Source organism: Brachionichthys hirsutus, chromosome 23 (genome assembly GCF_040956055.1).
Source record: "Brachionichthys hirsutus isolate HB-005 chromosome 23, CSIRO-AGI_Bhir_v1, whole genome shotgun sequence".
NCBI lineage: Eukaryota > Metazoa > Chordata > Actinopteri > Lophiiformes > Brachionichthyidae > Brachionichthys > Brachionichthys hirsutus.
In genome coordinates this window covers 3,777,376-3,805,120 of record NC_090919.1, presented here as the reverse complement: position 1 = coordinate 3,805,120, position 27,745 = coordinate 3,777,376, and the positions used below count along the sequence as shown (strand labels likewise).

The 27,745-nt window shown below is 45.5% G+C and overlaps 1 protein-coding gene across 1 annotated transcript; it reads left to right on the top strand.

The window, feature by feature from the left end:
* The first annotated feature begins 942 nt into the window (after positions 1–942).
* On the top strand, positions 943–27,233 carry col4a5 (collagen, type IV, alpha 5 (Alport syndrome)). The gene is made up of 49 exons (XM_068756031.1): positions 943–1,032; positions 10,543–10,599; positions 10,765–10,854; positions 10,997–11,041; positions 11,155–11,199; positions 11,320–11,382; positions 11,525–11,575; positions 11,666–11,692; positions 11,798–11,878; positions 12,303–12,365; positions 12,464–12,499; positions 12,693–12,734; positions 12,824–12,916; positions 13,015–13,068; positions 13,163–13,219; positions 13,336–13,380; positions 13,477–13,530; positions 13,643–13,684; positions 14,476–14,569; positions 14,649–14,936; positions 15,080–15,169; positions 15,238–15,308; positions 15,485–15,676; positions 15,759–15,927; positions 16,266–16,358; positions 16,450–16,554; positions 16,721–16,818; positions 16,930–17,080; positions 17,166–17,279; positions 17,434–17,601; positions 17,708–17,797; positions 18,016–18,162; positions 18,297–18,395; positions 18,494–18,583; positions 18,836–18,975; positions 19,063–19,189; positions 19,398–19,577; positions 19,659–19,709; positions 19,803–19,988; positions 23,288–23,421; positions 23,530–23,602; positions 23,719–23,790; positions 23,976–24,104; positions 24,210–24,308; positions 24,405–24,617; positions 24,705–24,882; positions 24,957–25,071; positions 25,243–25,415; positions 25,564–27,233. Exons 1-49 carry the CDS (start codon positions 943–945, stop codon positions 25,643–25,645), a joined length of 5,046 nt encoding a protein of 1,681 aa, XP_068612132.1. The 3' UTR covers positions 25,646–27,233.
* Positions 27,234–27,745: the final 512 nt, after the last annotated feature.

Genomic DNA, 27,745 nt, shown 5'->3' with positions numbered 1-27,745 from the left:
ACTACATCCCGAGCAAATCCCCAAAACCGGATCATCACAACAAACAAGTTCACAATTGGATGTGAACGCCCGCCTCTATAAAACCGATTAAAACTTTCTTTAGTGCAACCAAACGACATAAACACGATATAAAAACAGTTTATTTCTTTAGAGTAGCAGCAAGTGACCTTCCCAGTTGATCTAATAACCTTCACACTTGAAAAGGTGAACATGCGGTGCATTTTATATTTTATTGATTTCTGTCCAGCTTGCCTCTGTCACAAGTCAAATAATGAGTATCTGCCTTTTAATAATCTGCCAGGAATGCATCTTGCCTGGGCGTATAGAGCATGTCAAATAACGATTTAGTGTATTTTTGCTTTTGTGCAGCCTCAGGCGATGGATAGATCTGGTATAGTCACGCAGGAGAAAGGCACCATATCCTTCCGCACGCACTCCCAGATTCATTTAAAATTGCTGGGACGGACTATTTACAACATCAGAAACAGCAGCTGTTGTCTGTCAGACTACCCACATTACGCACCCCCCCCCCCCCCCCCTCCCTCTGCCTTTTCTGGACTAACCTTTACAATTGCAAGGCATCCCATAATCTTTATTCTCCAACATGAATTCTCTGGGGCTGATATCAGTGCGCCCTGGGTGCGGGAAGTAGATCCGGCTGGGCAGGTTTTGCAAGTCGAGGAGAGGGAAAAGGTTAGTGTCGGGGACTGCAGAGGCGCTCGGTGCCAGAGACCAGGACCGCTGGGGATCCTCTGAAAGCGCAACGGACCAACACGCCGAGGACGGGAAAAAAAAAAAAAGGGTTTTCCGCTTATTTGTATTTCACTGGACGTGTGGTCGGCGCGGTGGGGGGACGGGGGGGGGGACGGGGATGTGACGCAGGGAGTTAGGTAGCCGTAGTTTGTGAGCGTAACGCGGGATCCTCGTTTTTATTCCCTGAAGATGGGGAGAGACTTGCGCCTCATGCGCCGGCGCGCCGTCCCGCTTCTCTTCTTCGCGCTGTGGGTCGCGGTGCAGCCATCTGACTCCGCGGTAAGTGAAGTGCGTTTCCTTTCCACTTGTCCCGTTTGCACTGATTTTTTTTTTTTTTTTTTTTTTATCGAACAACCCGCAGATCTCTGAGCCGGCGCCGGCCGGGACGCCCAGCAGAGCCGAACGGAGGTTTATAAATAGAGCGACTGACTTTTAACAAGTGCTTTCATCTGCTCTCACAAATAATAATAATAATAATAATAGCATCACATTTTATTTTTTGTTGCAGAAATAACAACTGCCCACTTCCACAGCTCAGGGCTGCACTTTTTAACTTCGTGGAGCTGCTTTAAGGAGCGTCTCTGTGCTTTTTACGCTTCTGCAGAGCCAGCATGTCTTCTTTTTTTTGGGGGGGGGGGGGGGGGGGGGTGAATGTTATGTTAAATGCAGCATTCCTGCTCTGTCATGTGTCGGTTATTTGGTTCGCTTACAACAGACTAAATGTGATCCAGCAGGTGTATTTTATCCATGTATAGCAAAATGAATCTTCATCTGACGCCTGCAGGAGTAGATCTTTGCGTCTAGTAACGTGGCTTCGGTGTCTTTATAATATAAGTCTCTGCATCTGCAGATGCGTCGCGATCAGACATCCAGAAGCGACGCGCTTGTGTGTTTCTGCGCATCTTCGCCCTGCATTTGCTTGAATAATCGCAGCTGCACTCACTTCCCTGACATCCCTGCATGAAGCATCATCAAACAGGAGAAGAGTCACTTTTTTTTTTTTTTTTTTTTGCTGCTCATGAAATATTCCAGCGTTTGCATATCATGAATATTCGCATATGATTAAAAAAAATCATAAGGGTCGGTTGCAGTTGCACAAGGTCCCCGCCCACACGCCGGGGCGTGTCCAACCAGCTTTTTCTTCTTCCTTGAATAAGTTTGCATCGCCCGTTTCTCCTTTTACTTAAAAGAGCAAGATGTTCCTTTTTAAAGCTTTTAACATGTCATAAAGTGATTGAAGTTAAGGCTGGGTCAGGATGCTTTGCAGAGGTATTAAGGCGATATGAGTTTCGGGATCTTGCCCCGGAGACTGAACGCCTGAATTTCCCATCAGCACATTTGTGACCTGATTTCACACAATCATCAAACGGACCATCCCGGAGAGGTAGAGGAGGAAAAAGATGAGTTGTGAAGCATATACAGGGTGAAGAAGATGAATAGAGAAAAACAGAAAAGCAAAAAAAAAAAAAAAAAGCATCACATGTCAACTGGAAAGAGAAGTTTGTTCCACCGAGGAGGTTTGATTCACACATCATGACCTTCATTATATAAATGCTAGTAAATGGAGCTTTGGAGATGTGATTAAGGTGTAGTTGTTACTCTCGCTCTCTCTCCCGCACACACACACACACACACAGATTCCCTTCATTCCCAGGACAAAACGTGTTTTGCTGTCCCCGCACCTGCTCACCGAGGCCCTCTAGTGGGAAAATGTGTGCATGAATTTATGTCTTCTGGAATTCAGCTCACATTTATCCACGCTCATTTTTTTTTTTTTTACCACTCTTCAAGTACAACGCCTTACAATAAAATAAAAGTAAAGTAAAGTAAATAAAATCTGCAAATGAAGTCAGAATAAGTTTAAATGTTGTTCACACATGCTTCTATCTTCTCATGCTTCAGTTTGAAGCGTGTGTGTGTGTGTGTGTGTGTGTGTGCAGCGTTAATCCGGGCCCAGATATGAATCTACATCCAGCCAGGTGAGGGAGTTTACCTGTAATGTATATACCTGGCTTCCTTTGAACCCGTCATGCCACGCAAATCACAAACACACTCTTAATTGGATGTGTGCTTTCCTGTACACACACACACACACACACACACACACACACTCACGCACACGCCTGACTACCCACAGCCTCGGAAGTTCCCCCCAACGTCTCAGGTGGAGGTTGGTGCAGGGAACTGTCTGCTGCATAGTTGTGGAGATGGTGGTTTTCATAATGTTCTTTGGCTTTTCGATGGCTTAGTCTTGAGAAAATAATTGTGAAATGTAATCAGTGATGTAAATAAATGTTAGTTACTGCCCTGCTTGATTTATGGAGCTTGGTAGCAGCGCTGTAGAGAACACGGTTGCCTCGCAGGTTAAACTTGGGGGGGAAATGAACCCAAGCCCCTTGATTTTCCATTCAGCTTCCAGTGAACGTTCCCACGAGCAGGTTGTTTCAAGAGATTTACTGTCCTTTATTTGAAATAAAAACTGAATAGACTATTGTTTGACTTGCTCTAGTTGTGGAGTGACTGGTTGTAAATTCTAAAAAATGTTTTTAAGGCTGTATCCTGGCAAAGCTGCTTCAGGTTTTAGGACATTGTTTGGACAAGTTGAGACAGAAAAATCAAGAGAAACCACTGAGAATACAAAATACTCCCCAGTATCAGTATAGTACCCCCTCCCTCCCTTCCCTCCCCTTGTTCGCCCTCATCCCTCTTTCTCTCTCTCAGCGAGTTGCACGCTGGACCGGTGGTATCTGTACTTTGTGTGTACATATATACAGTACCAGTACATGTGTGTGTGTGTTTCCTGGTAGAAGTCGCACACCGGTGTCAATGAGCTGAAGATGCCATTCAGATTAACAGGCGGACAAACATCTATGGGAGCTAACACCAAATGTTTAGACAGCTAATTACCCCCCCCCCCCCCCCCATCCAGCATTTACCCTGCCCCTCCTGTTTATTTACCCTCTCATTCATTCATTTCCACCTTAAGAGAGCAGTACTAACGGAGTACAAGCTAAAGCAGCAGAATATGCCATTTTATATTTTCTTTTTTCAGTGTTTTAATCCACATCATTCTGCACAGTTTCCACTTCCACTCAGGATGTAATCCCCCCCCCCGTCATGCGATATTCCTGGCACCCACACTCAAAGCTCATTATCACCCCATTCTGCCTCCAGCCCTCTTCAGTGTGAAGAGGAGGGTAAACAGACTGAGTTTGTTTAGATACCTCTTTATTTACTCCATCCTTCACTGCTTGATTCGGGGCTTTAATCCAAATCTTTTTAACCTGTGTTGCGATGTGTGAAAGCCTTTTTTTTTTGTTGTGCAGCAGATTCTAATTTCTGCTTTTTTCGTAGTCAGGAACAAACAGCCTGTCGCCGTCCTCGCCTGACGTCCTTGCCTCGCTCTTGCCTTACCTTACATTTTCTTTTTGGATAAGGATTTTGCCTTGATTAACCTCGCTTGGGCTCCTGCGTTGAGCACGTTGAACATCCGATACTGTTGATCTGGGGCCGTTTTTCCCCAGGTAATAACAGGAAGAAATCGAGCGCTGGCGGAAGCGGTTCAGGCTCCAGAGCGAGCTTTGCATCACGCGTGTTCAGTGAAAAATGATGTCACTGGGATAGAGGGAGTCAATCCAAAGGATGTCAGGATTCTCCTCTGAATGGGAGCGGTTATTGTTTTCCAGTCGGATGAGGAGGGGGATGAGAGGAGTTTTGATCAGGCGGAACTTGGTCTACTTGATGCTTCCTTCTTTACTTACCGTACTATTTGTGAACGGAATCTGGGGGGGGGGGAAACTAAGTTCTTTACATCATTCAACACTTTTACGTTACTGTCTGTTCCCAGGCTCTCTCTCTTTCTCTCTCTCTCTCTCTCTCTCAAGTTGGTTTCTGATACTTCAGCCGCTTCGACAAAAAACGCAAGCGTGACAGCTAATGTGAGTCCCGTCGCTGAAACGGGACAGTCGATTGGCATCTGATGACGCTCGGGCCTCCGTCTTTCACGCCAGTCTGCTCATCTCAAACGAGCCGCGCCACGAGCCCGGGGTTTTTGCCTGAAAGGGTCCGATCATGTCACTGGGCGGCGATAACACGCAACACGCCGGCGTGACAGGAGCTCGATCGCATCTCCGTGTGCTAAACATGTAGTGTGTGGGCGCCCACAGACGGAGGGAGTCCTTGGAGCTGCTTTCAGTGGAGCGGAAAGCTGTTTTGACTGGGTCACTCGCGCACACACACACCCACACCCACACACACACACATACACATGCACACACACACTCACACACACACACACACACTGAAGAGTCCTTATAGGTGATGTAGGAGGGCACCTGGTTCTCTCGTCTTCTCTGTTTATCTCTCTCCCTCTGACTCCCCTCACTATTTCTAGTGCTCTCTCTATCATTTTTGGGCACCTGTTTCTTTCATCATTCTACAGCAGAGGAAACAAGACCCCGCTCCCCCCCCCCCCCCCCACGGGATAAGCAGTGGCCAAACGTCGTGAAACAGTCCATCTTTACATATTTTGGAGTACAGAGTTGCTTGCGCTGCCTTTTATACGCTTGTCCAGATGCCTTCATATTTAATTTAAGGGTGAGATATGAAAATATTTCGGCCCCCCCTCGTCCACACCTTTCGACAGGAGTGCGTATTTTTTACGGACAAGAACACTCCTGGAGTTTTCTCAGGAGCAGAGGCGGATGTGGCGAGATGTTGATGCCCAAAGTGTTCCCAAACTTGATCCAAATAGCGCCGTCCGGGAAGAATTAATCAGCCGCTGGAAACTGTGACTCAGCAGATATCATTTGCAGTTGTCTTTCAAGGCCGCCCTCCAAATTTAGCTTCATTTTCACAAACCCGGCGACCGCTGATCTTTACGCCGCCTTTACGAGTTTCAGGTGCAAGTCTGGTTTTAGTTCATCCCTGGTCAGTGAGGCGGCTGGCATGCAGCTAAGCCTGTAGCGGGCGGGCGAAGGATCAAGTTCAGCAGCATAGAGCAATCGCCTGAGTCCGTACTTGGTTGTTTATCCGATGTTTTTTTTTGCCCTCCTTTCAACCGGGAATGACTTTTCAGAGATGCTTTTAGGGAGAGGCGCTGAGCTGAGCTGCAGAGGTGTTTTCTCAGGGCAGGATCCTGCTGGTACCTGCCTCTTCACAGGATCCCAGCAGACGCTCGGGACGTGTTGAGATCATGTTTAGTTTTGAGGACACGACTCAAACCACACACACCCTTGAAACGCGGCGGTTCCATTTGAATTCCTAAATTCGGCATGTTAAGTCATGTACTGGTGTAGCAAAAGAAGAAAACTGACCTGATGTTGTCTTAAATTCTTAGCTTGTTCCTACATTACATAAATCATGTTTAGCCTGAAGTCTTCTTTATTGTGACTGGGATGCTCGTCGTCAGTACTTCCTGTTTGTTTCCTCCTCTTGTTAGTCACCTTCCTGTGGTGAAGGTGGAGAGGCAGACGACACAAATACGCCGTGGCGTGGCCACAAGTGTGTGGACGCACCTGCTGACCTCGATTGCCCTTGGGATGCTATAGTAGAGGCTTTAAAACGTAACCCAACGTGTGAATAGTCCTGTGAATGCCCATTCCTGTTTCAACACGGCATATCTTCTTTACACAAAGTCAGGTAATATTAAAAATATTACCTGACTTTGGCTGACAGGCCTGCACAGAGCTCTGAATTGAACCCCATTGACGTTTGGGATGCGTCTGAACAGGGATTGTTCAGCGAGTTCCTACAGCTTGTGTTGAAAAATCTGACATTCAATAAAAAGAAACATCCCTCAGGTGAAAATATTTGTTTTTGTCGTAACCTTTTGCACTCACTTCTCTCAGACTCCAAATATAAACGCTAGTAATCCCACCTTGCATCTCCGGCGTTTCCCTCCCGGTGTTCACGGAGGCGCTATCAGGATGTCCACTGCTATCTTGTTTGGTCTACAGCAGTGCCTTCTGGGTAAATATTGAGGCTATAGCGAAAGAGCAAATGCATCTTCAGCCGCATGCCGTGATGCTCAGTTTACGGAAACACTTCATAGATTGCCGTTTGCTTGAACGTTTGTGTAGAAGTCTAAATATCTTTATGTTTAACGGCAAACAGTCATTTTTATTTTGTCCCCAGGTGACTTAGATATACGGATGCAGTCAATTTTTCGGCATATTTCAGTCGTCACCCTTTCTCTCGCTAATGTTTTTCTACCGCATTGTCTCAGTCCATCCCCAGGCTGCACATATCCAGGTATTCAACCAGCAACCTGCCACTCCTTCCCCCCCCCCCCCGAATTAATTGTTACCCGTAGCTACGTTGCTGCATGACAAGCGGTGGTGTACGTGGAGTGTTGCAGAGAGAGCTGGGCGGGCGTGTGTAAACCTGTGCAATGCAGGGTAGGGCTGGATGAGGTTGGGTTGTCATGTCCCAAGGGAAGGAATTCAACCCCCCCCCCCCCCCCCCCCCAGTTAGAGGATTCCTTAGTTGTTTGCATGTTTGGCACAGATTGATTGGTTTTCAAACCTGTGAAATGCACCATTTGTAAGAATTATGACTTTTAACTGATTAGCTTTATGAATTAAATGACATTTCTTTCATGGACTAACTTAAAAATATTTTTGTTGCAAGGCAAAATGTCCCCAAAAATGTTCAATAATACGGAAACTAAAGGTGCAAATGCTCTGAATATGGCTTTAAATGTCAGCCTCGCTCTGAATCTCGCAGATTTTAACGGAGAAGCAGGTTCCCTAAGTGTCTCGGAGAAATGATGCAGACGAACCGCTTAAAATCTGGATTAGCAAACACAGATCACGTGGGGGGGGAAACCCTCGCGTCGGGTCCGGCGTTCTCGCCCTTGATTCGTTTCCCACACAGATGCAGATAGTGTGTGTGTGTTTGCCTCTCGGTCTCAGGACCTGTTTGGGTAAAGCCCCATATGTAAGGTCAAGATTCAAGGAAACCAAACTCTCCCCTGCAAAGTGAGAAGGAAAGATGTGAAGCCAGCAGCTTCCTTTGCCCAGTCATTGAGGACAAGCAGGAAACCCCATGCGTGAATGTTTCATGTGCGGTTCAGCGCGAGATGAGTGCGTGTTGATACAGATGCATGTTAGTGATGTTCTGCAACTGTTTGCATCCCTAAAACCCAACAGGAGCAAAGTGATCTGTTCTACGGAGAACAAAGAGGGATTAAAGGAGCAGTGAACCCGAAAAAATCTCACTATCGACTCGCCTCTCTGCTGAGTGAAAGTTTCCTCTGGAGGCTGACAACCAATCAGCGCTGCAGATTTCTCCTCAACAACTGAAGTTGGACGCAAAATCAACCAAAAACTAATCTGTTAAATTCAATACTGAACATTTTTGTCAATAATTTTTTGTTTAAAAAGAACAGATTAGCATAAAACTGAGCTGAAGGAAGAGACATAAATCATTACATTTAGGAGAGGATCTGGATAATGGGACAATAAACTAATAATAATCACATCAGTGATTGGTTGAGTTACTAATTAGTAAGAAAAACATAATAGGATTCAGGAAAAAAAATCTGGGTCACTAAAAAAAAATCACGTAAAAGAAAAAGGTGGTGTTTGAATTATCCGCAATTAAACAAAAAAATAAAATAAATTAATTTTATGAACTATGTTTGGAGGAGGCGCAGAAATTCCTGGTGCATCTGTCAGTTAGAGGTCACAGGGTGACATTGTGTATTAATGATGCTCAAAAACCCAGAAATGTACTCGTAGTACTTCTGTAGTTGCAGTTGTGTGTGCTGAACGAGTATTTGCCGATTCACAGTATGCACATGTGTATCTTACTGTGTGTTTTCCACGGGCGGGGGGGTGTAGGTGTCTAATCATCAGTCTGTGATGAGCAGGGGAATTCCAGTCTCGCCAGTCTAATCCCCAGGTGCTGTCTTCTGCTCGCTCCTCCTCCTCCTCCTCTTCACCTCACTCACGCTCAGCCTTTAGTTCCTTTTCACCTTTTAAAGCAATTTGTATTTAAAAAAAAGTAGTCGCATTTGATATTCAATACAGCGTGTTGGGACTTGGATTAATTACCTTGTCCTATCTCGACCTCCTTTGATGTTTAGCGGATTCGTGAGCAGGTCGTTGTCCTCAGGACACTTGATGTGATGGAAAAGGGGGGGGACGGAGGTGAGGAGAGTGAGGGAAAAGATAAAGAAAGTGAAAACAGCGACAGAGAAGGAGAGAGCGGAGAAAATATCTGCAGCTCAGTGACCTTTCTAAGTGGATTACATGCCCCGGCAGTGCTGTGGATAAAAAGAGGGCCCGAGCAGCGCCGAGACGGAGAGAGGTTTTTAAACCGCACTCAGCTCATTTCAGCTCTGCACCGCCATGTTAGCAGTAAATACACCTCAATGAACCATCGCAGTTTACAGCACATACAATGTAATAACACCTTCTGCACAAGTTGCTCCAGATTTGGGGCGAAGTGTGTCAATATAAAATCCAGGTTCACAACAAATGACCCAACTCTTCACGGCTTCGTCGGGATAAACCAGGAAGTTTTTTTTGGGGGGGGGGGGGGGGGGGGGCGTTTTTTAATCCATGGATTAATCAAAAACCCGAGGAAAGAAAATGGGAAGAGAAGAGAGTTTTAAGGGGGGGTTTGGGAACTAAATGAAGAAAAAGCACCATAAACTAATAGTAAAAGATATTAACTATGTGAGTGATTGGGAAACAGATGGGTGAAGGAGAGAGAGAGAGAGAGAGAGAGAGAGAGAGACCTGGGCGTGGGAGCGTAGACTGCATTGAGCTGAAGCAGACCAGAGGCTAATCTGAAGCTTCAGAGCTTGTAAAAACACACACACATACACACACACACACACACACACACACACGTAATTCTCCAGTTTGCACTCCTTTTGTGTGTCTATGGCCAACATGTGGTATTCTTTGTAAGCTCACAACTCTGACTGTAAATAGTGCCTTGCTCAAGTCTCGCAGGACGACGGGAGCAGCCACATACAGACCACACTTCAACCGCACTAGTGATGTCACCGTGACTCTACACTGACATTACAGTCATCCCTGCGGTCTGATTGGGCCTCTGGTCAATGAAAGTGCAACGTGATGTCAGAAGGGGTTACAAGGAGGCCTTCAGGGAGTGCAGAAATCCACACACCGATTGCTTAATCAGAAATGAGTCTATACTCCACTCTGGGTTGATGGCTTCAAGGCTGTGGCTGATTCAGACTCATAATAAGGTTCACCGGACACAGGAGAACGCTGACCGGCCCTGACCTCGCCATCTTTCTCACAACCTGACCGCCTGGCATGCGTGCAATCGATGCCCGTCTGGCATCCGCCGTGTCAACAAGCATGGGAAAAGTTAATCGGCAGCCCGGCACTCCCGGCACTCCCGGTCCCATCCCTCCCTTCTTCCCTTCCACTCCGCAGCGTTCTCACCCCTCTGTTGAGAAAATCGGAGGATTTGTCGAGATAAATCCCAGATAAAAGCGTTTTTTATTTTTGTGTCCGCTTGTTATTTGCTCCTCGCTGACCCCTCAACTCATCATCTCATCATCATCATCAAACAAAGTGGCACACCTTTTACTCCTCCTCTGTGGGAAGAACTTGCTGCCTGCAGCCTCCAGCGGGGTAGAGACGCAGTGCCCCCTAGTGGCCGCCCAGGCGCACTATAATATTTTCGGATATTGGTTATGCTTTCTTTGGCTTGATTGTGATCCGGTGGTGTTTATTTATATATTTAAGGTCTGCAAGTCAGCAATATTTAAACATCAAAACTTAACACATCTGTCCTTTTCAGGCTTGTCATGGATGTGTTGGATCCAAATGTGATTGCAGTGGAGTGAAAGGACTCAAGGTAGAAAACGACCACCTCAATTTAATACAAACATCTATACATTAGGATGTGTTACAACACATTTATTAAAAAGTTAATACTCTGTTTATTAATTGGTAATATGGAGGGCTAAAAGGCCTCTGTAATAATTTAACTTTAGTTATGTATCTGAGTCACTGTCTGCAGGGAGATCGGGGTTTTCCAGGTCTCACCGGGCAGCCCGGAGTGCCAGGATTCCCCGGACCGGAGGGGCCGATCGGACCCAGGGGAGAGAAGGTGAGTTTGGGTTCAATGTGAATCAAGTTCAGGGTTGATCTCTGGTACAGACGAGGGAACTGTTTAGAGCTTTGACAGTGTGACGTTATAAAGTATAAACGGTTTGATCAGCTTGATGTGTGTGTGTGTGTTTTCCATCCAGGGCAGTGATGGACCTGGAGGACCATATGGTCCAAAAGGAATAAGAGTAAGTATCAAAAATTCTGTCCAGCAGCATTAGAGAGCAAAAAACCCTCTCTAACCTTGTGTGCCACTGATGTTTCTGACTCAACAATATCAGTGTTATTATTATTATTCCAGGGGCCTTCTGGATTACCAGGATTTCCAGGAACTCCAGGAATTCCAGTGAGTTTTGTCATCATCAAAAATGATGCTGCAAATAATTCATTGTTCTCTCTCACCACTGAGCCGAACCCTAAGGCGTGTGATGTGTGATGCAACTTCCCTTTAACTCCCTGTTTCCAGGGTCTGCCCGGGCAGGATGGACCTTCAGGACCAAGAGGACTGGCAGGTTGCAACGGCACAAAGGTAACAGAGGAAATGACTTTTTTAAGTTATGCAATTAGTTTTCATTCATTTCTGCAGGTATTGTCACGTAAATTAAAAAAGAATAATTTGGGGCAAATGACAGTATGATTCTTCTTTATCTTCTTCTTCTTTTTTTCCCCAGGGTGAGAGGGGTTACCCGGGAAATTCAGCAGGTGGACAGCCAGGAGAGCTGGTGAGTTTGTAGCGATGAAGACAAAGTCGTCATCAGACTGTTTTTTTCTCGCAAGGTTTTCCTTAAACGTTTGTTTTGTCTCCTTCCTAGGGTCGGCCGGGTCTGCCAGGACAAAAGGTTTGTGAGTAGTCAACCAGCGCCAGTTAGGGCGGGACAACCTTCGCCTCGGTCATTGTTTCTGGGGCAAGTCAGAGAACAACTTTCACTGTCATCGATGTTCAGGGAGAGCCCGGCGACGTGATCTCCACCAACCGTTTTGGAGAGAACGGAGCCGTGGGGTTGCCGGGGTTACCGGGCGTTCCTGTGAGTTATTGCACATTCTAAACATCTTAGATCTCGTGGCAAAGCTGTGCAAATCCCACTTTAAATCTTTTGTTTAAAATTATAGCCATGTGCCAAACATTTCCAAAGACATCAAATCTGAATTGTTTTTTCTTTTCTTAAAGGTTAATTTATGAATGTACATAAATTGATCCTTTATATGCAGAAATACTACAAACACATGCCTGGATAATTTGGCATGGTATTGCATATGGAGAGCCTTGAAAATGATTTGTTGTCATTGCATGACATACAAAAAAAAAAAGCTGTTGAGAAACATGGTCCAAATCAAATATCACAGAAAATCGACATGAAATTAAGTATTGTCCTAATTACATTTGTCATGCAGCGACAAATGGTCAGAATGATTTTGCCTTCATTATAAACACCATTCTCTCGCCCACAGGGCGCCCCCGGGGTCCCTGGTCCACATGGTCCACTCGGCCCCCCTGGATCCAGAGGCTATGAGGTAAACAAGGCTGCTGCTGTAAAGGAATTAAACACCTGAAGAGCTGCCGCTGTTGAAACGAACTGACGCCTAATGGCTGCCTCCTGGTGATTTTCTAGGGTCGCCCAGGTACTCCCGGTCTTCCCGGACCAAAGGTGAGCTCAAACGCTTGACGAGCCAGCGGATGTTAAATCGATCTTATTTTGTTGTCCTTTCGCTAAAGGCGTGAGGACGAGATGAACGCACCTGCTTTCTTCTTCTTCACTTTCTTATCCAGCTGACAAAGTATTCTGACCTTCAACGTTTGCTGTTGGCCATTTAACGATATATATAACGTTTCTCCGACAGGGAAACATGGGATTGAACTTCCAGGGACCCAAAGGAGTGAAGGTAACACGGCGTCTCTCTTTCTTGGCACCGGCCCCCTTTATCCGCCCTTTTAAACCTCACTGTATTTTATACCTGTGTCCGTGAATCAGGGCGATCCAGGTCTGGTGGGACCTCCAGGTCCTCCCGGACATGTCGGAGAACAGACGGGACCGGCTAAGACGGAGATACAAAGAGGAGACAAGGTATTGCTGCAACGCTGCGGTAGCTTTGAGCATCGGTGCTAAACTAGAGCCGTGAATCGATGTCCGATCGGCTAACCAAAGCCCTGTTTCCTCCGCAGGGAGACCCAGGACTCCCAGGTCCACGAGGCGATCCGGGCTTTCCAGGATCTCTCGTAAGCATCGCAGCGTGTTTGCAGGCAAAGTCCTTTTTCAAGGCTCACTGTTAAACCTCTCATAGTGCTGATCTGTGTCTTCCTGTCACTGTAGGGTCCTTCGGGTGGTGCCAAAGGAGCGAAGGGAGAAGTGGGAGAAGCTGGCAAACGAGTCAGTACACAGTTTAATAGTTAAATACAAGTACCTCGTGTAGTCAGCACACATAATATTCCCCCCCCTCTCCAGGAAGCGCTCTCTTTCTTATGAATGTTTTTATGTATCTGCAGGGCAAACAAGGAAAGGATGGTGACCCCGGTTCTCCAGGCTTCCCCGTAAGTTTTTGACATCAACTGTTTGAAATGTGCGTTGGGAAAATTGTCAATCGCACCTATTTATGTGTCTGACTTTTGTATTTTGTTCATTATCAGGGAAACAAAGGAGACTCTGGGCTTCCAGGTCCTCCGGGCAGGGATGGCGAGAGAGTAGGTTTTCTCTAGGCCTATATTAAACTGGTTTTAAGCGGTTTACAAGAATTGATATGGTGATTCCATATTCTCTATCCTGAATAACCTTCTCCTGTCTCTGTCATTGTAGGGACTTAAAGGTGATCGTGGATTCCCAGGCCCACCAGGAGTGGTGTGTATTAAGCTTTTTTTCTTCTTCTTCATTTAATAAAATCATCTTAACTCAAATGATAGTATAGATCTTTCCTGACGCTATGGGTTGCATTCCACTGGATTTGTTTTCAATAAACGGCCAATCATCTAATCACCCTCACAAATTCCGGTCCAACCCAAGGAAACTGAATGCAAGATGCTAATATTGTCTAGGCGCTCTTGAACAATACATTTATATACAACGATGGTCGTAGTTGCACCTTCCCCTCAAAGAAATAACCGTACATGTACAACATTTTTTTGGCCACACCGAGGAGACATTTCTCCCCATCTAGCTTTTCAAGACTTTATATATGTCATAATTAAATATTTGAAGTTTTTCAACAAACAGTAAACATAATCAACACTGTGCGTTTTCATTAATAATGATTAAAAATGGGGGGGGGGGGGGGGGGTAAATTAATCGAAAGCTTCCGCCCCACGTGGTAACCGAGAATTTAATTTATTGCCACACTTTTTCTATCTATTTCTTGTTACATTCTCTAGAGTCCAGAGTCTAGACTCTTGATCTAATAAAGCCCCCCAAAAAAGGCAGAAAAAAAAAGACACAGATAAGAAAATAGGCTGAATGCAGTACAATGTTATGACCACTCGGTGGTGGAATCACCTATTTTCCCCACCTCAATTTATTTTCTTTTTTAATTTTTTAATTTTAATTTTCCACCTGAAAAAATGACATCACTTTTTCTTTTTTCACTAATTAAGTTGAGTGGGACCTTTCTCTGAATTTATTTTTAATCATCCCACCAGGTGACTGGAAGGCAGACAGGAAGTGCGGTCGGTCCTAAAGGGGAGCCCGGGTACCCCGGATCTCCTGGATACAAAGGAGACAGAGGACCAGCAGGTAATGTCCTTTCTCTCTTTTGCTCTCTCTCTCTTTAAATTGTTTTTTCATTAGAACGTTGCCGTCATGTCATCGTCAGGTTTATCAGGACCTCCAGGGGTACCGGGACTTCCAGCTACTGGTGGTGGTGGTCAGCCAGGAGCACCAGGCTTCCCAGGAGAGAGGGGTCAGAAGGGAGACATGGGCGGTCCAGGGTTGTCCCTGCCAGGTGCTCCAGGACGTGCAGGGTCTCCTGGTTCCACGGGTTCACCAGGTCTTCCAGGACCACCAGGGTTTTCCTCAGGAGGACAGAATTGTGTTGCTGGAGAGCCAGGCCGTCCTGGTTTGCAGGGAGAGAGCGGTTACCCAGGAGAGAGCGGCCAGAAAGGTGTGGGATTCTGCCGTTCACCCCATCACTGCTTTGTGTGTATAAGTCAGCCTAGAAAAACGACTAAAGCGAATAAAACATATGTGTCGGGGAGTGATGTTAAGATGAAGAAGCCTGACCATATTTATCTGTTGCTGTCTCAGGCGACAAGGGAGACACCTGTGTGAACTGCTTTGGCAGCACCACTGGTGTTGTCGGACAACAAGGAGCTCCGGGACAGCCCGGATACCCCGGTAAGCCTATCTTATACTTTATTGTGTAATTATTACTGCGTATAGTATACATTATTCTCCTCTATCAGGAACCCCTGGGCAACAAGGTGGCAAAGGGGACCGAGGATTTCCAGGAACTCCTGGTACTGTTGGCCCCCCAGTGAGTATGGCTCTGTTGGATCTCATAAATGACTCCGTTGGAGCAGAGCCTGTCATCTTAGAACACATATTCATTGCTTTGACTTGAGACACTTTGAACTGAAATTCTAAAAATGGAAACATGAAAATTGACCAATCTAATGTTAGCGACATCGTCTTCTTCATTTCATTTCCTAGGGTCCCTCTGGTCCCCCTGGGGCTCCGGGATTCAACGGAGAGAAGGGCGACCCCGGCGATTCCGTGACAGTGAGCGGTGTGAGGGGAGAGAAGGGAGACAGCGGCTTCCCCGGATCCCCTGGTCTACCCGGCTTGGAGGGTCGTCCCGGGCGTGATGGGACTCCTGGTTCTCCTGGACTTAAAGGAGCTTCTGTAGGTGGTTTTCACTCAGCGATTCATCATTTAGATGATTTGTTCCCTCTGTGAAACATTTCAAAACAAACGTGTTCAACAGGGCTCTCTGTATGGCAAAGGAGAACGAGGAAATCCTGGTGAGCCAGGTGTCCCTGGCATTCCAGGAGACAGGGGTCCTCCAGGACCTCCTGGCTTTGGACCTCAGGGGAGTGCAGGAGAGAAAGGAGTTCAAGGTGTTTCAGGAAGACCTGGGTCACTGGGTGCACCTGGTAAGAAGACAATATCAGGATTATATATTGATTATTGAATAAAGAAAATAGATTTTCTACTTCTCGTCTTTCTCCACATTCAGCCTTGCGGTAGAGCTTTTGTCAGTTATTCTTTGTTTCACTTTTCATTGAATGTAAATCCGCATTCAGTCAAATGCAACCTTCCACAGTAGTGTTAGGGTTGGGGTTAGGGTTCAAGAGTCCTTTTCACACCCAAAATAAAATTCTCAGCGTGTCATTCCATACTTTCATTTCATATGCGTGAATTTAGACTGTTGTACAATGAGCTGATAGACTTCTATCGGCTCACCGAATCAATCCATCTCTCTCCAAATCAGGTTCTAAAGGCGAGCCGGGCTTGTCAGTGGCAGAGAAAGGCTCGCCAGGATCCAGAGGGCAGGACGGTGAATCAGGACTCCCCGGCTCTCCAGGTAACACACAAATCAGATAACCCATAGCCAAAGCGTGGGTCAGGGTAGGGTTACTAATGGTCTTTTATTGATTGAACTTTTCTGTTGTCAGGTAGCCCAGGTCAGCCTGGACAACCTGGATTCCCTGGTATACCAGGAGGAAAGGGTGAACCTGGACAACCAGGAATTGGATCCCCTGGACCCCCAGGAACTAAAGGTAACGATACCCCATCCTTCCTGTCTTATCAGTTATATTCCCAGATGCTCTTCCCACCTTTCACATCATCAACTTGTGCCTTTTCTTCATGCAGTTGACATTTTCTTAGCAACCTGTGTTGTAGCAACATTTTGCAATCTTTTCTTCTTTTTCCCTCTCCCTGCAGGGTTCCCAGGTATCTCCGGCCAGCCAGGAACTCCTGGAGGATCAGGAAGGCCAGGACTAGATGGACTCCCCGGCCAGCCAGGATTATATGGACTCAAGGTAGGCCCCATTGTTCTTTAGTTAGATACCAAAGTGAAGGCCCTCTAAATAATTGTAAATATGTACAAGAAAGGTGCAACAAACCTATTTTCTTGTTTCTGGTCATAACAGGGTGAGCCTGGCTTTGGGCTTCCTGGCCCTTCGGGTTTACCAGGAGTACCCGGAAACAAAGGGTTCCCTGGAGTAAAGGGAGATCCTGGTTTCCCTGGCACCCCAGGCACGCCTGGACGATATGGATTCGATGGGGCTCCAGGGTCTAAAGGTGTTGTGCCGTTCTCTCAGGCATTTATGTGAAGAGTGTTTTTGTGTGGAAGACATGAAAAATCACAACCAAAATCTCTACCCAGGTGAGCCCGGAACACCTGGTACACCTGGCAGTCGCGGCCCTCCTGGATCCCCCACCATCAGCTCATTGGGGCCCCCAGGCCCAGTTGGCCCCCCTGGCCCACTGGGACCACCAGGTAAAGCGTTTTATTATTGTGATGATCGGCACATGTATGGTGTGCCGATCCCAACACACAATGTGTCCATTTTAAATCAAATTCATCTCTGTAACCGAGAGTTCAAATACATGTCCTGCATCCGATCCATGAAATCTTGATGTTACTGTTACAGGATTCCCTGGATCAAACGGTGCAAAGGGAGACCCTGGTCCGCCAGGACTAGACATTCCAGGTCTGCCTGGAGAAAGAGGAAGTCCTGGTTTCCCAGGTTCCCCAGGACCAGTTGGAACCCCAGGACCTCCTGGAGGACCTGGTCGGGATGGACTGCCTGGATTGCAAGGTGAAAATATATGTGAATGTAGACAAGATAAAGACTGACTTCCTGGTTGTTGCCTCCTTTTGTATGAGCAAGACTCTATTCTTTCCCTCCTCTCTTGTGTCTGCAGGTCTTAAAGGAGACATAGGTTCCATGGGTCAACCTGGACCTTCTGGAGGACCAGGGGGCCCAGGAGGGCCCGGTGGTCCTGGACAAAAAGGTATTTACATACAGTACTTGTAACGTATATATTCCGCACATAATCTGTGTGTATCATATCGTATCATTTATAAACAAAGATTTAGAGCAATTGGAAACTATATAAAAACATAATGAATCTGAAAGGGAATCTCAATATTGGCATCCGAACCGGTGTCTGTTTTGAAGCGCATCACAGCGATATTAGAGGAGCATGATTCTCATGCCCCCCTCCCCCAGGTGAATCTGGATTCCCAGGTAGAGACGGTTTACCTGGCGGTCCTGCTGCTAAGGGAGAGAGAGGTGACCCTGGCGTCCAGGGACCTCCAGGGGCCAGCCTGCCACCTTCGGTCACAAAGGGAACCAAAGGAGAACCAGGACTACCAGGTAACCTTTTCATTTTCTCATCAGAATCACGGCCTTGTATTTCTAAGATCACATGAGAAAGTAACAAACACGGATTACTTCACGACTACTAATTCATTAATGCTAATTTTATTTTTCTTGTATGTGTTCTACAGGTGGTCCAGGTCTTCCAGGACAGAAAGGCATCCCTGGTCTCTCTGGTGACCCCGGACTGCCAGGATCAGATGGACGCCCTGGACTTCCTGGACCATCAGGTATGGATTGGTTGACTAAAACACACACAAAGACTCAAATACATAAATACACATTTTCATAGACATGGATTTCTAATGCTCTGTTCATTTTGCTGCAGGTCTAAAGGGAGACCCTGGCATCCCAGGAGGTCCGGGTGGTCCTGGAGGGCCAGGAGGGAAAGGCAGCATGGGAGAAATGGGATTCCCAGGTTGGTTTAAACATTGTATACCTCATACCTATCTTAGTTTTTCAGAAATATTTCTTGAAATTCACATTTTCTATTGTACATTTACATTTTCTGAGGTCCTGACTCTATCTTCCTTCTTAAAGTCCTGCGTGTGCCATCCTTTATTGATAAAGAACTCCTCAAGATAAGATAGTGTGTTGTTTTTAGTCAGCTGGCATGACATAAGGTGAAACCTTATCCTTAACCTAACCCTAAACTTGAATTCATCCCCAGGGCCATTGGGACAGAAGGGTCTACCAGGTCAGTCAGGAAGACCTGGAGCACCAGGACAACCGGGAGGACCTGGTTTTCCTGGAGCCAAAGGAGACCCAGGCTCTGCTGGAGTTGGGCCACCTGGACCTGGTGGATTCAAGGTAGACGACGCAGCCAGTTTAATTTCTGATTTCAGGGTAATTCAAAGTTTGGTTTGCACTTTATCTTATTCCCATTTTTTTTTAAAGGGTGAACCAGGCCAGCCGGGGTTCCCAGGAAGCACAGGGCTGAAAGGTAGTGGAGGATCACCTGGTCTCCCAGGTATACCAGGAAGACCAGGCTATAAAGGAGACCCTGGGTTGCCTGGATTCCAAGGTAAATCTGGCGTTAGACCAAAGTAGCCTGTCAACAACAGTCTATCAGGACTGTACACCATCAGTATTGATACCATGCTATATGCTAACGTAGCTAGAGCCTCTGCAGTCAGAGCGCCAAACATCTGATGCTCATGTGCTTTCTTTAAGCTAATACTCAGCAAAGCAATATTCATTTACCAATCTCTTTCTTGTGGTTTCCCCAAAAGGGTCTCCCGGTATCCCTGGTCCAAAGGGTCTCGACTCTGGAGCTGGCAACCCAGGTCTCACAGGAGCCCCTGGCAGACCAGGAGAATCTGGCCGTTCGGGAGCACCAGGGTTGCCAGGAGAGAAAGGTCAGGCAGGTCGTGATGGGATCCCAGGACCACCAGGAATAAAAGGAGAGCCAGGTAAATCAATATGCCAGTCTCAAATTACAATCAGAACATTTGTATTATTAAATTTTACTTCTGATGCTTTTTATTCTTCAGGGCTTCCTGGTTACGGCGGTCCTGGTTCAACAGGGCTTCCAGGGTTGCCAGGTAAGCACTCATCCATTGCATCTTATAGTTATAGTTATAATTTCCTCTACAGTGATCTAATAATCTCTACTTGATCTCTTGTAATGTGTTAAGGTTCAAAGGGAGACCCAGGTCTTCCTGGCCCATCTGGCTCTTCTGGTTTCCCTGGCACTAAAGGAGAGGTTGGTTTCCCCGGCGCTCCTGGTGCCGCAGGTAACCCTGGCCCTTCTGGTCCCCTAGGACTAGCTTTGCAAGGCCCGAAAGGACTACAAGGTTCTCCTGGACCTCCCGGAAGAGCAGGTAAAGCACTTAGATTTAGAAATGAACCACATAGATTTGCCATAAACTGCTGCCTGGTTCTCATAATGTTTGATTAAATTTAGTCATTGCGTAGTTCAATAAGTGGGCGGGGTCTAAGGAAGGAAAAGGAAAGGACGCAACATTATCCAGACTGTACTAAAGCAATAATCCTTAGGACCTTGAATCACAAAGTTGGATAAAGGGCCACACAGCCAGACTCCTCTAATGTATCATGAAAATATGACAAATAGAGATTTAATGTTTGGTTTGACAAAAAAACTTTTTTTTTATTTTTAGAACTTTTTATTCCTGAAAGGCAGGAAATAAAAATATACATTTTCGAGAACGCAGATTGCATGCAAAATGATCATGTGTGCTAAAATTATAGGTGTGGGCCGAAGAAAGGAAATCACTAAGGGGAGGATGGGTTATTGCAAAATTGAGTTCACCCAAACAGCGAAAACCAGACAACAGATGGCAGAAACTGCATTTTAAATGAGAACGCTATCATCTCCATGTCGACTGATTTGCATGGGATGTTGTTGCACCAGCCTCCACCAATGGCATTAAGAGTTGCTTCACCGTTTGAGCACCAACTGTCCAGTCATTGTCAAGAACACTGAGCACGGATGTTACGAAAGCCCAATCTCTTTTCACCAGGAAACAAAATCTCCATTTTCACTGTTCGTCACTGGGCTCTGACTCCCAAATATAAGCATGTGTTGATGCCACTTTGTTTTTCTTCATTTGTTTTTTTATTTTATCCACCAATATCTGTCCTCACGTATCCTCACCCCCTTTGCCCCTCATCTCCTGATCCCGTAATGGTGGTGGTTGGGGGATTATAATCTGTCCCTCTCTCTGCAGCTCTGAATTCTGTTTTATATGTGGATGCTCGTCTTCTCCACCATTATAACAGGAACTTGTGTGTCAAATATTTGTGGTCACGTTCCCTTTATGTTAATGTTGGTATGAAACAGCCGAACTCGGGCAAACCTAAAAAAAAAGCTCTCAACTGCATCTTGAAAATTGAGCAGAGGGTTTTTTTTGCTTCTTCAAATTTGTCACTAATTGTGAGAACATAAAAAAAAAAAAAAAAAAAGCTGAAGCAACAAAAAAGAACATTTAGCTGGAAATTTTGTCTCCATATTGGACGACTTTGCTCACAGATTTAAAAAATAGTTTTAGGCATGAAGATGGTCAATTGTCTAATATAATAGTGTTAGTGCTAATATGTCTCATCTCTGTGTATGATTGTTTTCTAAAAACCATACCAGTATTCCCATATACAGTCAACTCCAAGTCCAGTTGAGAGCTTTGGGTATTGCATTTGGCTCGGCTGGCTTTCGTGTTTTGTCCCACCAATCAGTCATGTGCATGGACAACGGGCACACAAACACACTGAGAACAAGCCTAACACAGTTCTGGAGAGAGTGGCGCGTCACCCCCTGATGCGTCGGAATTAAGTTCAAATCATTAAGTCTGGAAATGTTTGATGTTCATTTGGGAATCAATAAATCACCATTGTGTCCGTGAATTCATCCAAATTAACAATCCAACAGAATTCACGTTCAAATTCACTGTAAAAAAAACAAAAACATAATTAAACAGGAATAAAGTCTGTCACTGACCACAAACCTCCACTGTGTTATGCTTGCAAAAAAATATCAACGTGACAAAATTGCAAAAACTCTGACTTTTTAACCCCGTTTCCTGTGGTTTGGCCCCACCCACTGTGGTGTGGCCCCGCCTCTTCATACGATGACACGTGCATCCGGCCACCACAGGTCCCACAGGTCAGATCGACGGCATCCGGACTTCTCCTGCACGTTCCTTATTAACAACACTACATGATGAAACAGGAACAAATTTCACCTGAAAACTGGGAAATCACGGCATCGTCTAATTTCTGACTTTCTACTTCTTCTCAATTGCTGTCCTTTGCTTTCCCTGTCTACGCACTCTGATGATAATAATAATTCACCTCTAACAAGTAAGCAATTTTAACGTTTCGCCCTGAAAATGTCATCATCAATAAGCATGTTATTTTGATCAGAAACCCACCATATAACTAACTCACCTGGAATAAGTAATTTTTCATTTGGGTAATTATTCTAATTCTGCACTGAATTTTGTGTTGTATAAAATATGTTTAGAATGATATCACCCAATAATCTTGGGTTTTAATCCTGTCATGAGGATTCATTTTAAATTAGCATTTATTTTTTTAAAATTCAGGTGATACTTTGGTTGCGTTATTTGCATTTCAAATCCCTAATCTAGCTGGAATCAGTGAGACGAGAGCAGATTTTGAGATTGCTGCTGCGTTGATGTCAGCATGTCCAGTGTAGCTTTAATTTGTTAACACCTCCTACATACAGTACGTAGCTACAGACAAAATATCTCCGACTGTGTTTCTGACTGATGCTTGCTTCTGTCTAAATCTCCTCTTCTTTTTGCCCTGCGCCATCAACCCGGCTCCACTTTTCCTGGGAATTCTGGGAACCCTAGGTCTTCCAGGTTAGCCTCCAGCGGTCTGATGGTTTTGAAACACTTATTTAAAATGGGTATTTTTGTGTGTACTGTATTTTAAATGTCCTGCTCATTTAACACGTCTTTGTCCCACAGGTCGAATTGGACAGTCAGCTGATAAATAAAATATAAAAAAAGGCTGAGAGGCTATAAAATCAATGTAGTATACTTAGAATCGTATAATAACGGAGTACTCAAGTCCATTGATATCTTCTCACACCTCTTGTTGAGTGAAGTTATTTTTAAGAAACCTGAAGGTCCATTTTCTTGGTTCTGTGGTTTCATTTATGCCGATGATATGCTACTTAATCCGACTTTAATGCCAGAGTATCTATGTTAGCATATTAGTGGCATAAATACTCAAGGTAAGGTTAGAAACATTGCTTAATATTACCTAGCAATATTTAAAATGTTCTCTGCGAGTCGGGGATGAAAGTCTTCAGTTTCACGTTGGGTATCATGAAAACGTGGAACTCATAGAAAAGTAGTTGAAAACTTGAGACGCTCGTCTGTGTCTATTGTGATGTGATGATGACCACTTCATGGATTGGCTTGGACTGTTCTGGTTCATTTATTGGCGTTAAATTTAATGGTCTATGATGTCAACCAAGTTTTTTTTCTTCTCCCCAATGCAAACATTTTCCTGCTTTAGCATTGATAAACGGAAACCAACCTGATCCCAGCTGTCGCAGCGATGAAACACGTACCTTGTGTTACGTCTTCTTTCATTGTGCGCTTTTAATTATGATTGGTGTCTGCTTATGAAGGTTCGCCTGGCCCAGAGGGTGTTCGTGGGCCCTCGGGAAGCGGCGGCGTTAAAGGAGAAAACGGTATTCCTGGTGCTCCCGGTCAGCCAGGCTTCCCTGGACAGAAGGGAGATTCTGGTGTTCCTGGGTTCCCTGTAAGATCATTCTTATGCGTTTCATTTTAGTCAAAAGTAGAATCAGATAAATGTGATTTTACATTAGTGATTGTCAAAGTGATTAACACACTTTTTTTTTTTTACCAGGGGTCTCCTGGTCTTTCTGGTGGTCCTGGATTTAAGGGCGATATCGGTCTGCCTGGCGTTCCAGGATTCCCTGGTCAGTCTGCCATACCGTAGAAGCGTTCTCATTCTTCCTTATTATTCAATGATTCCATTTTGATGTTATGTACTTCTTGAAAACAAAGCCTGAAGCTCTGTTTGTACTTTTGCCAGGATCCAAAGGAGACCCAGGCGTCCACGGTGGAAACGGGCTTCCCGGTGATCCTGGAGATATCGGACCAACTGGTGGGTGAACCTGGACTAGATAGAATGAGGGGGGGGGGGGGGGGGGATACAGGAATATGATTTGCTGCACCATCGTAAAATCACCGGTGTCAGTATTTCTTGGTGGATTTTTGTCAAATAAAAAAATGACATCAGGTTTATTTTATTGTTGAAACTGTTTAGAATGCTCAAATGTTGACCTTTAGGTCCTCCTGGTGACCATGGTGTCCCTCCAACTCCCATTGTGGTGAAGGGAGAACGAGGACCCCCTGGCCCAGTGGGCCAGCCTGGCGGCCGGGGAACACCTGGTTCCACAGGCCGTGATGGGCTTCCAGGTGGGCGAGTCTTTAAATGGACCTGATGCATGATAGTTCTAACAAGCGTATAGTCTGTTAAATGTTCTTATATTTCTAAACAAAGAGGTCTCTTGTCGCTCTCAGGTCAGGCTGGTGAACTTGGAGGACCCGGTCCAGAGGGTCCTCCTGGCTTTAGCGGCCCATCTGGCAGGAAGGGCGACAACGGACCTGCTGGTCAGCCTGGTGAGTGAGACAGGAATCAGACATGGAAACCATCACAACTCATCTTTATGTCAGTGCCTTGAAAAAGAAACTCCATGTCTTTCCCCTAATCTCCAGGTCAGCGTGGATACCCCGGTCCCCCTGGTTCAGACGGTCCACAGGGTCCTCCTGGTATTGCGGGATCGGCATCTGCTGCCCATGGATTCCTGATCACCCGGCACAGCCAGGGTCAGGATGTGCCCTTCTGTCCTGATAGAACCAGTCTCATCTACGACGGCTACTCCCTGCTATACGTGCAGGGCAACGAGCGGGCACACGGACAGGACCTTGGTATGCGGGACCTTTGATTGGTGAAGTCCTTAGTTCTACCAGGAAGTTCTCTATTTTACTGTGATCCTCCTCTGCCCTCTGCTCCAGGCTCAGCCGGCAGCTGTCTGCGCAGGTTCAGCACCATGCCCTTCATGTTCTGCAATATCAACAACGTCTGCAACTTTGCCTCCCGCAGCGACTACTCCTACTGGCTGTCCACACCTGAGCCCATGCCCATGTCCATGGCTCCCATCACCGGAGAGGGCATCAAGCCTTTCATCAGCAGGTAGGGCTGCAGAAGACGCTAGACGCGAGCAAAGAGGTTTAACTGGGTCTTTAGTTTTGCATTTCTGTGTCTAGGTGTGCGGTGTGTGAGGCTCCAGCCATGGTGATCGCAGTCCACAGTCAGACTATCCAGATTCCCTCTTGCCCTTCAAATTGGGAAGCTCTATGGATAGGGTATTCCTTCATGATGGTAGGTGTCTACACCTAACCATGCCAAACACTGGACTCTTAAACTCAATCGTAATCATAATCTTAACGACTAACAACTTCCCCAACCTTAAACCTCGTGCTAGTTTAACCACTGGCACCTATCTCGTGTGCCTTGTTCAATGCTTAACCGGTTTCCCCCTCTGCTCCCCAGCACACCAGCGCAGGTGCCGAGGGCTCCGGTCAGGCTCTGGCCTCCCCCGGCTCCTGCCTGGAGGAGTTCCGCAGCGCTCCCTTCATAGAGTGCCACGGCCGAGGGACGTGCAACTATTATGGCAACTCCTACAGCTTCTGGCTGGCCACTGTAGAACCCAGTGAGATGTTCAGGTATGGGTCGATTTGTCAACAAGGCGGGCTGGCGATTAGAGGCTCCTGAATCAGTGACCCGACAACTAACTAGTCGTGGCGTTGTGGAGATTAGCCAACGGAATAAAGAAAGGGGAGCTGTAAACACTTTTACCCTCGGCTCTTACAGGAAGCCCCAGTCGGAGACTCTGAAGGCGGGTAACCTCCGGACGCGCGTCAGCCGCTGCGTGGTCTGCATGAAGAGGACGTAACATCCCACGGCAAACCCGGCGACGCCTGATCAATGACAAGAGATGAGTGGATGACAGGGGACAAGTGGGGCGGGGGGGAGGGGCGGTTACAGCGACGGTCGTCGTGGCGACAAGGTGGAATTTCAACAGAGCATTGTCTTCCAGAAAAAAGAAAAAAAACTATGGTGCTACTGTGCAACACAGCTAAAAAAAAAAAAACATGACAATAAATCTTACACTTACTATTTGTTTCTTAAGAAGTACCTCAAAATGAAAGCAAAAAAAAAAGTGGTGCAACGATGGATGTGTGAAAAGAAAAGTGCATATTTCATTCATTTCCTTTCTCCCCCCCCGACATTACACCTCATGTGATGCTGTACATCCATTCGTAGTTTTGTTGGGGCCTTATTGATGAGGAGTGGACGGTCTCCACCGCTACCAAATCGGCACTTTGACTTCTGAACATCCAAGATAAGAGACGCACTGATGAGCTTCGTGAGACTGACTGCCTTTTTTTTTATTGCCAGCACATGCTCGTTCTCCCCCACCCCACCCCCACCCCCCGTCATTTTCCTGTCGTTTAACATTTCGTTTGGTAGTAATAAACCCTGCCTGCCTTCTAACCTGCCCTTTTTGCTTCCCTTTTTGTTTTTTGTAAGTAATTAAATGTGTATATTGTGTAAAACACCTTCTCTTTTTAGCCTAATAGGTCCTGAATCTGTACCACGTCTCGAGCTCACACACTCACACACACACTCGCTTCATTGCTCACATTGACTCAGATATTGTAAAAAAAATAAAAAAAGAAAGGCTTTTATGAATGAAACAGTATTTTATATATAATAAACATATATTTGCAAAAAAAGAAGATATAAACTTTATTTGGCTGTGGGGATGATTGTTCACTGTTCTCAAAAACACAAAGGTTCACGCATTTCAGCGGAAAAATAAAGCTACTACTGAGCAGATGGAGCCATTTTCCCCTCAAACATAGCAGTCTTGTATGATATTAACGACACCATTCGCTGTGTAGAATTATGAAATGCTGAGCTGAAATACAGGGGATTTGCTTTTAGGTAGTCGAATGATTGGGGAATGTTGCAGATATGTTTTTTTGGGGGGGTAAAAAAGAAAGTATTTGAATTAAATCTCGGATCCTTGATTAGAAAAAAGTGAAAATGTTGTTGTTGTTGTTGTGTTTTTTTTTGTTTTACATTTCCAGGTGCTGGGCTTTGCTGTTAAAAAAAGAGGCCCTGAGGTTTTGGTGCACATTTTTGCCTCCCAAAATCTGAAAAGAAATTTTTAGCTGGCTTGAATATTTATCCAAAATTGGTCAACGTTTTGGCACTCGGACCTGTTGAAACACAGGCACGAGTGTCTGTACATGTATCAGGTGTAACACTACAAGAGCTGTTTATGGTACAAAGAAATGTTTTCCTGTGATTTTATTATTATTATTTTTTTTTCAAAACTGCTTTTATGAATCTTAATTTTGTCAACCTGGGGGTAGCGATTAAAAATGTGTATTTTTGTTTCTTCTTTTTGTTTGTTTATTTTTCATGTAATATTATCCAGAAGTTGTTATAAACTTTTAAAATAAATTTCTATGTCCAAAGTGCCGTCTTGTATTCATTAAGATGAAAGCATTTCGGAGTCGCTTAAAACTTATGTGAAACTAGAGCTACAAAAAATGGAAAACTATTAATATATAATGTTATTAATAATTTGGCGCTTGGCTGCCACCATCAGAAGAGGTTTTCATCAGTGACCATCAGCGGCACGAAATAAAAACTACTGGGCAGATTTCAATTACAATTGGGTGGATGAAAAACGAGTGATGCTTTTGAATGGGTTGAAATGTGGAATCAGCTTTCAAACATATAGAATTTTTAATGGAATTATTCATTAATTCTCTGAGGAACATCCCAAATAATGGGCTCCAGAGGATGACCAGCAGGTGGGAGTATAATACCACAAAGTTGGAAGGACGCGCTCAATTCCAACAAAGACAAACCTTTCACAAACGGGTTACAATGACCAGAACACCAACAAGACAAAGGCTTAATTCATGGGTGTGTGTGTCCATTCCTGTTGTCTCGACTCTCTAGTCCAGGGGTCCCC

Bases quoted from the DNA above. Each gene is read 5' to 3' on its own strand.
- col4a5 (XM_068756031.1), top strand. From the start codon at position 943: ATGGGGAGAGACTTGCGCCTCATGCGCCGGCGCGCCGTCCCGCTTCTC. The intron at 11,693-11,797 runs GTTTGTGAGTAG...ATCGATGTTCAG, and splicing joins CGGGTCTGCCAGGACAAAAG to GGAGAGCCCGGCGACGTGAT. The intron at 15,170-15,237 runs GTAAGCCTATCT...CTCCTCTATCAG, and splicing joins GGGACAGCCCGGATACCCCG to GAACCCCTGGGCAACAAGGT.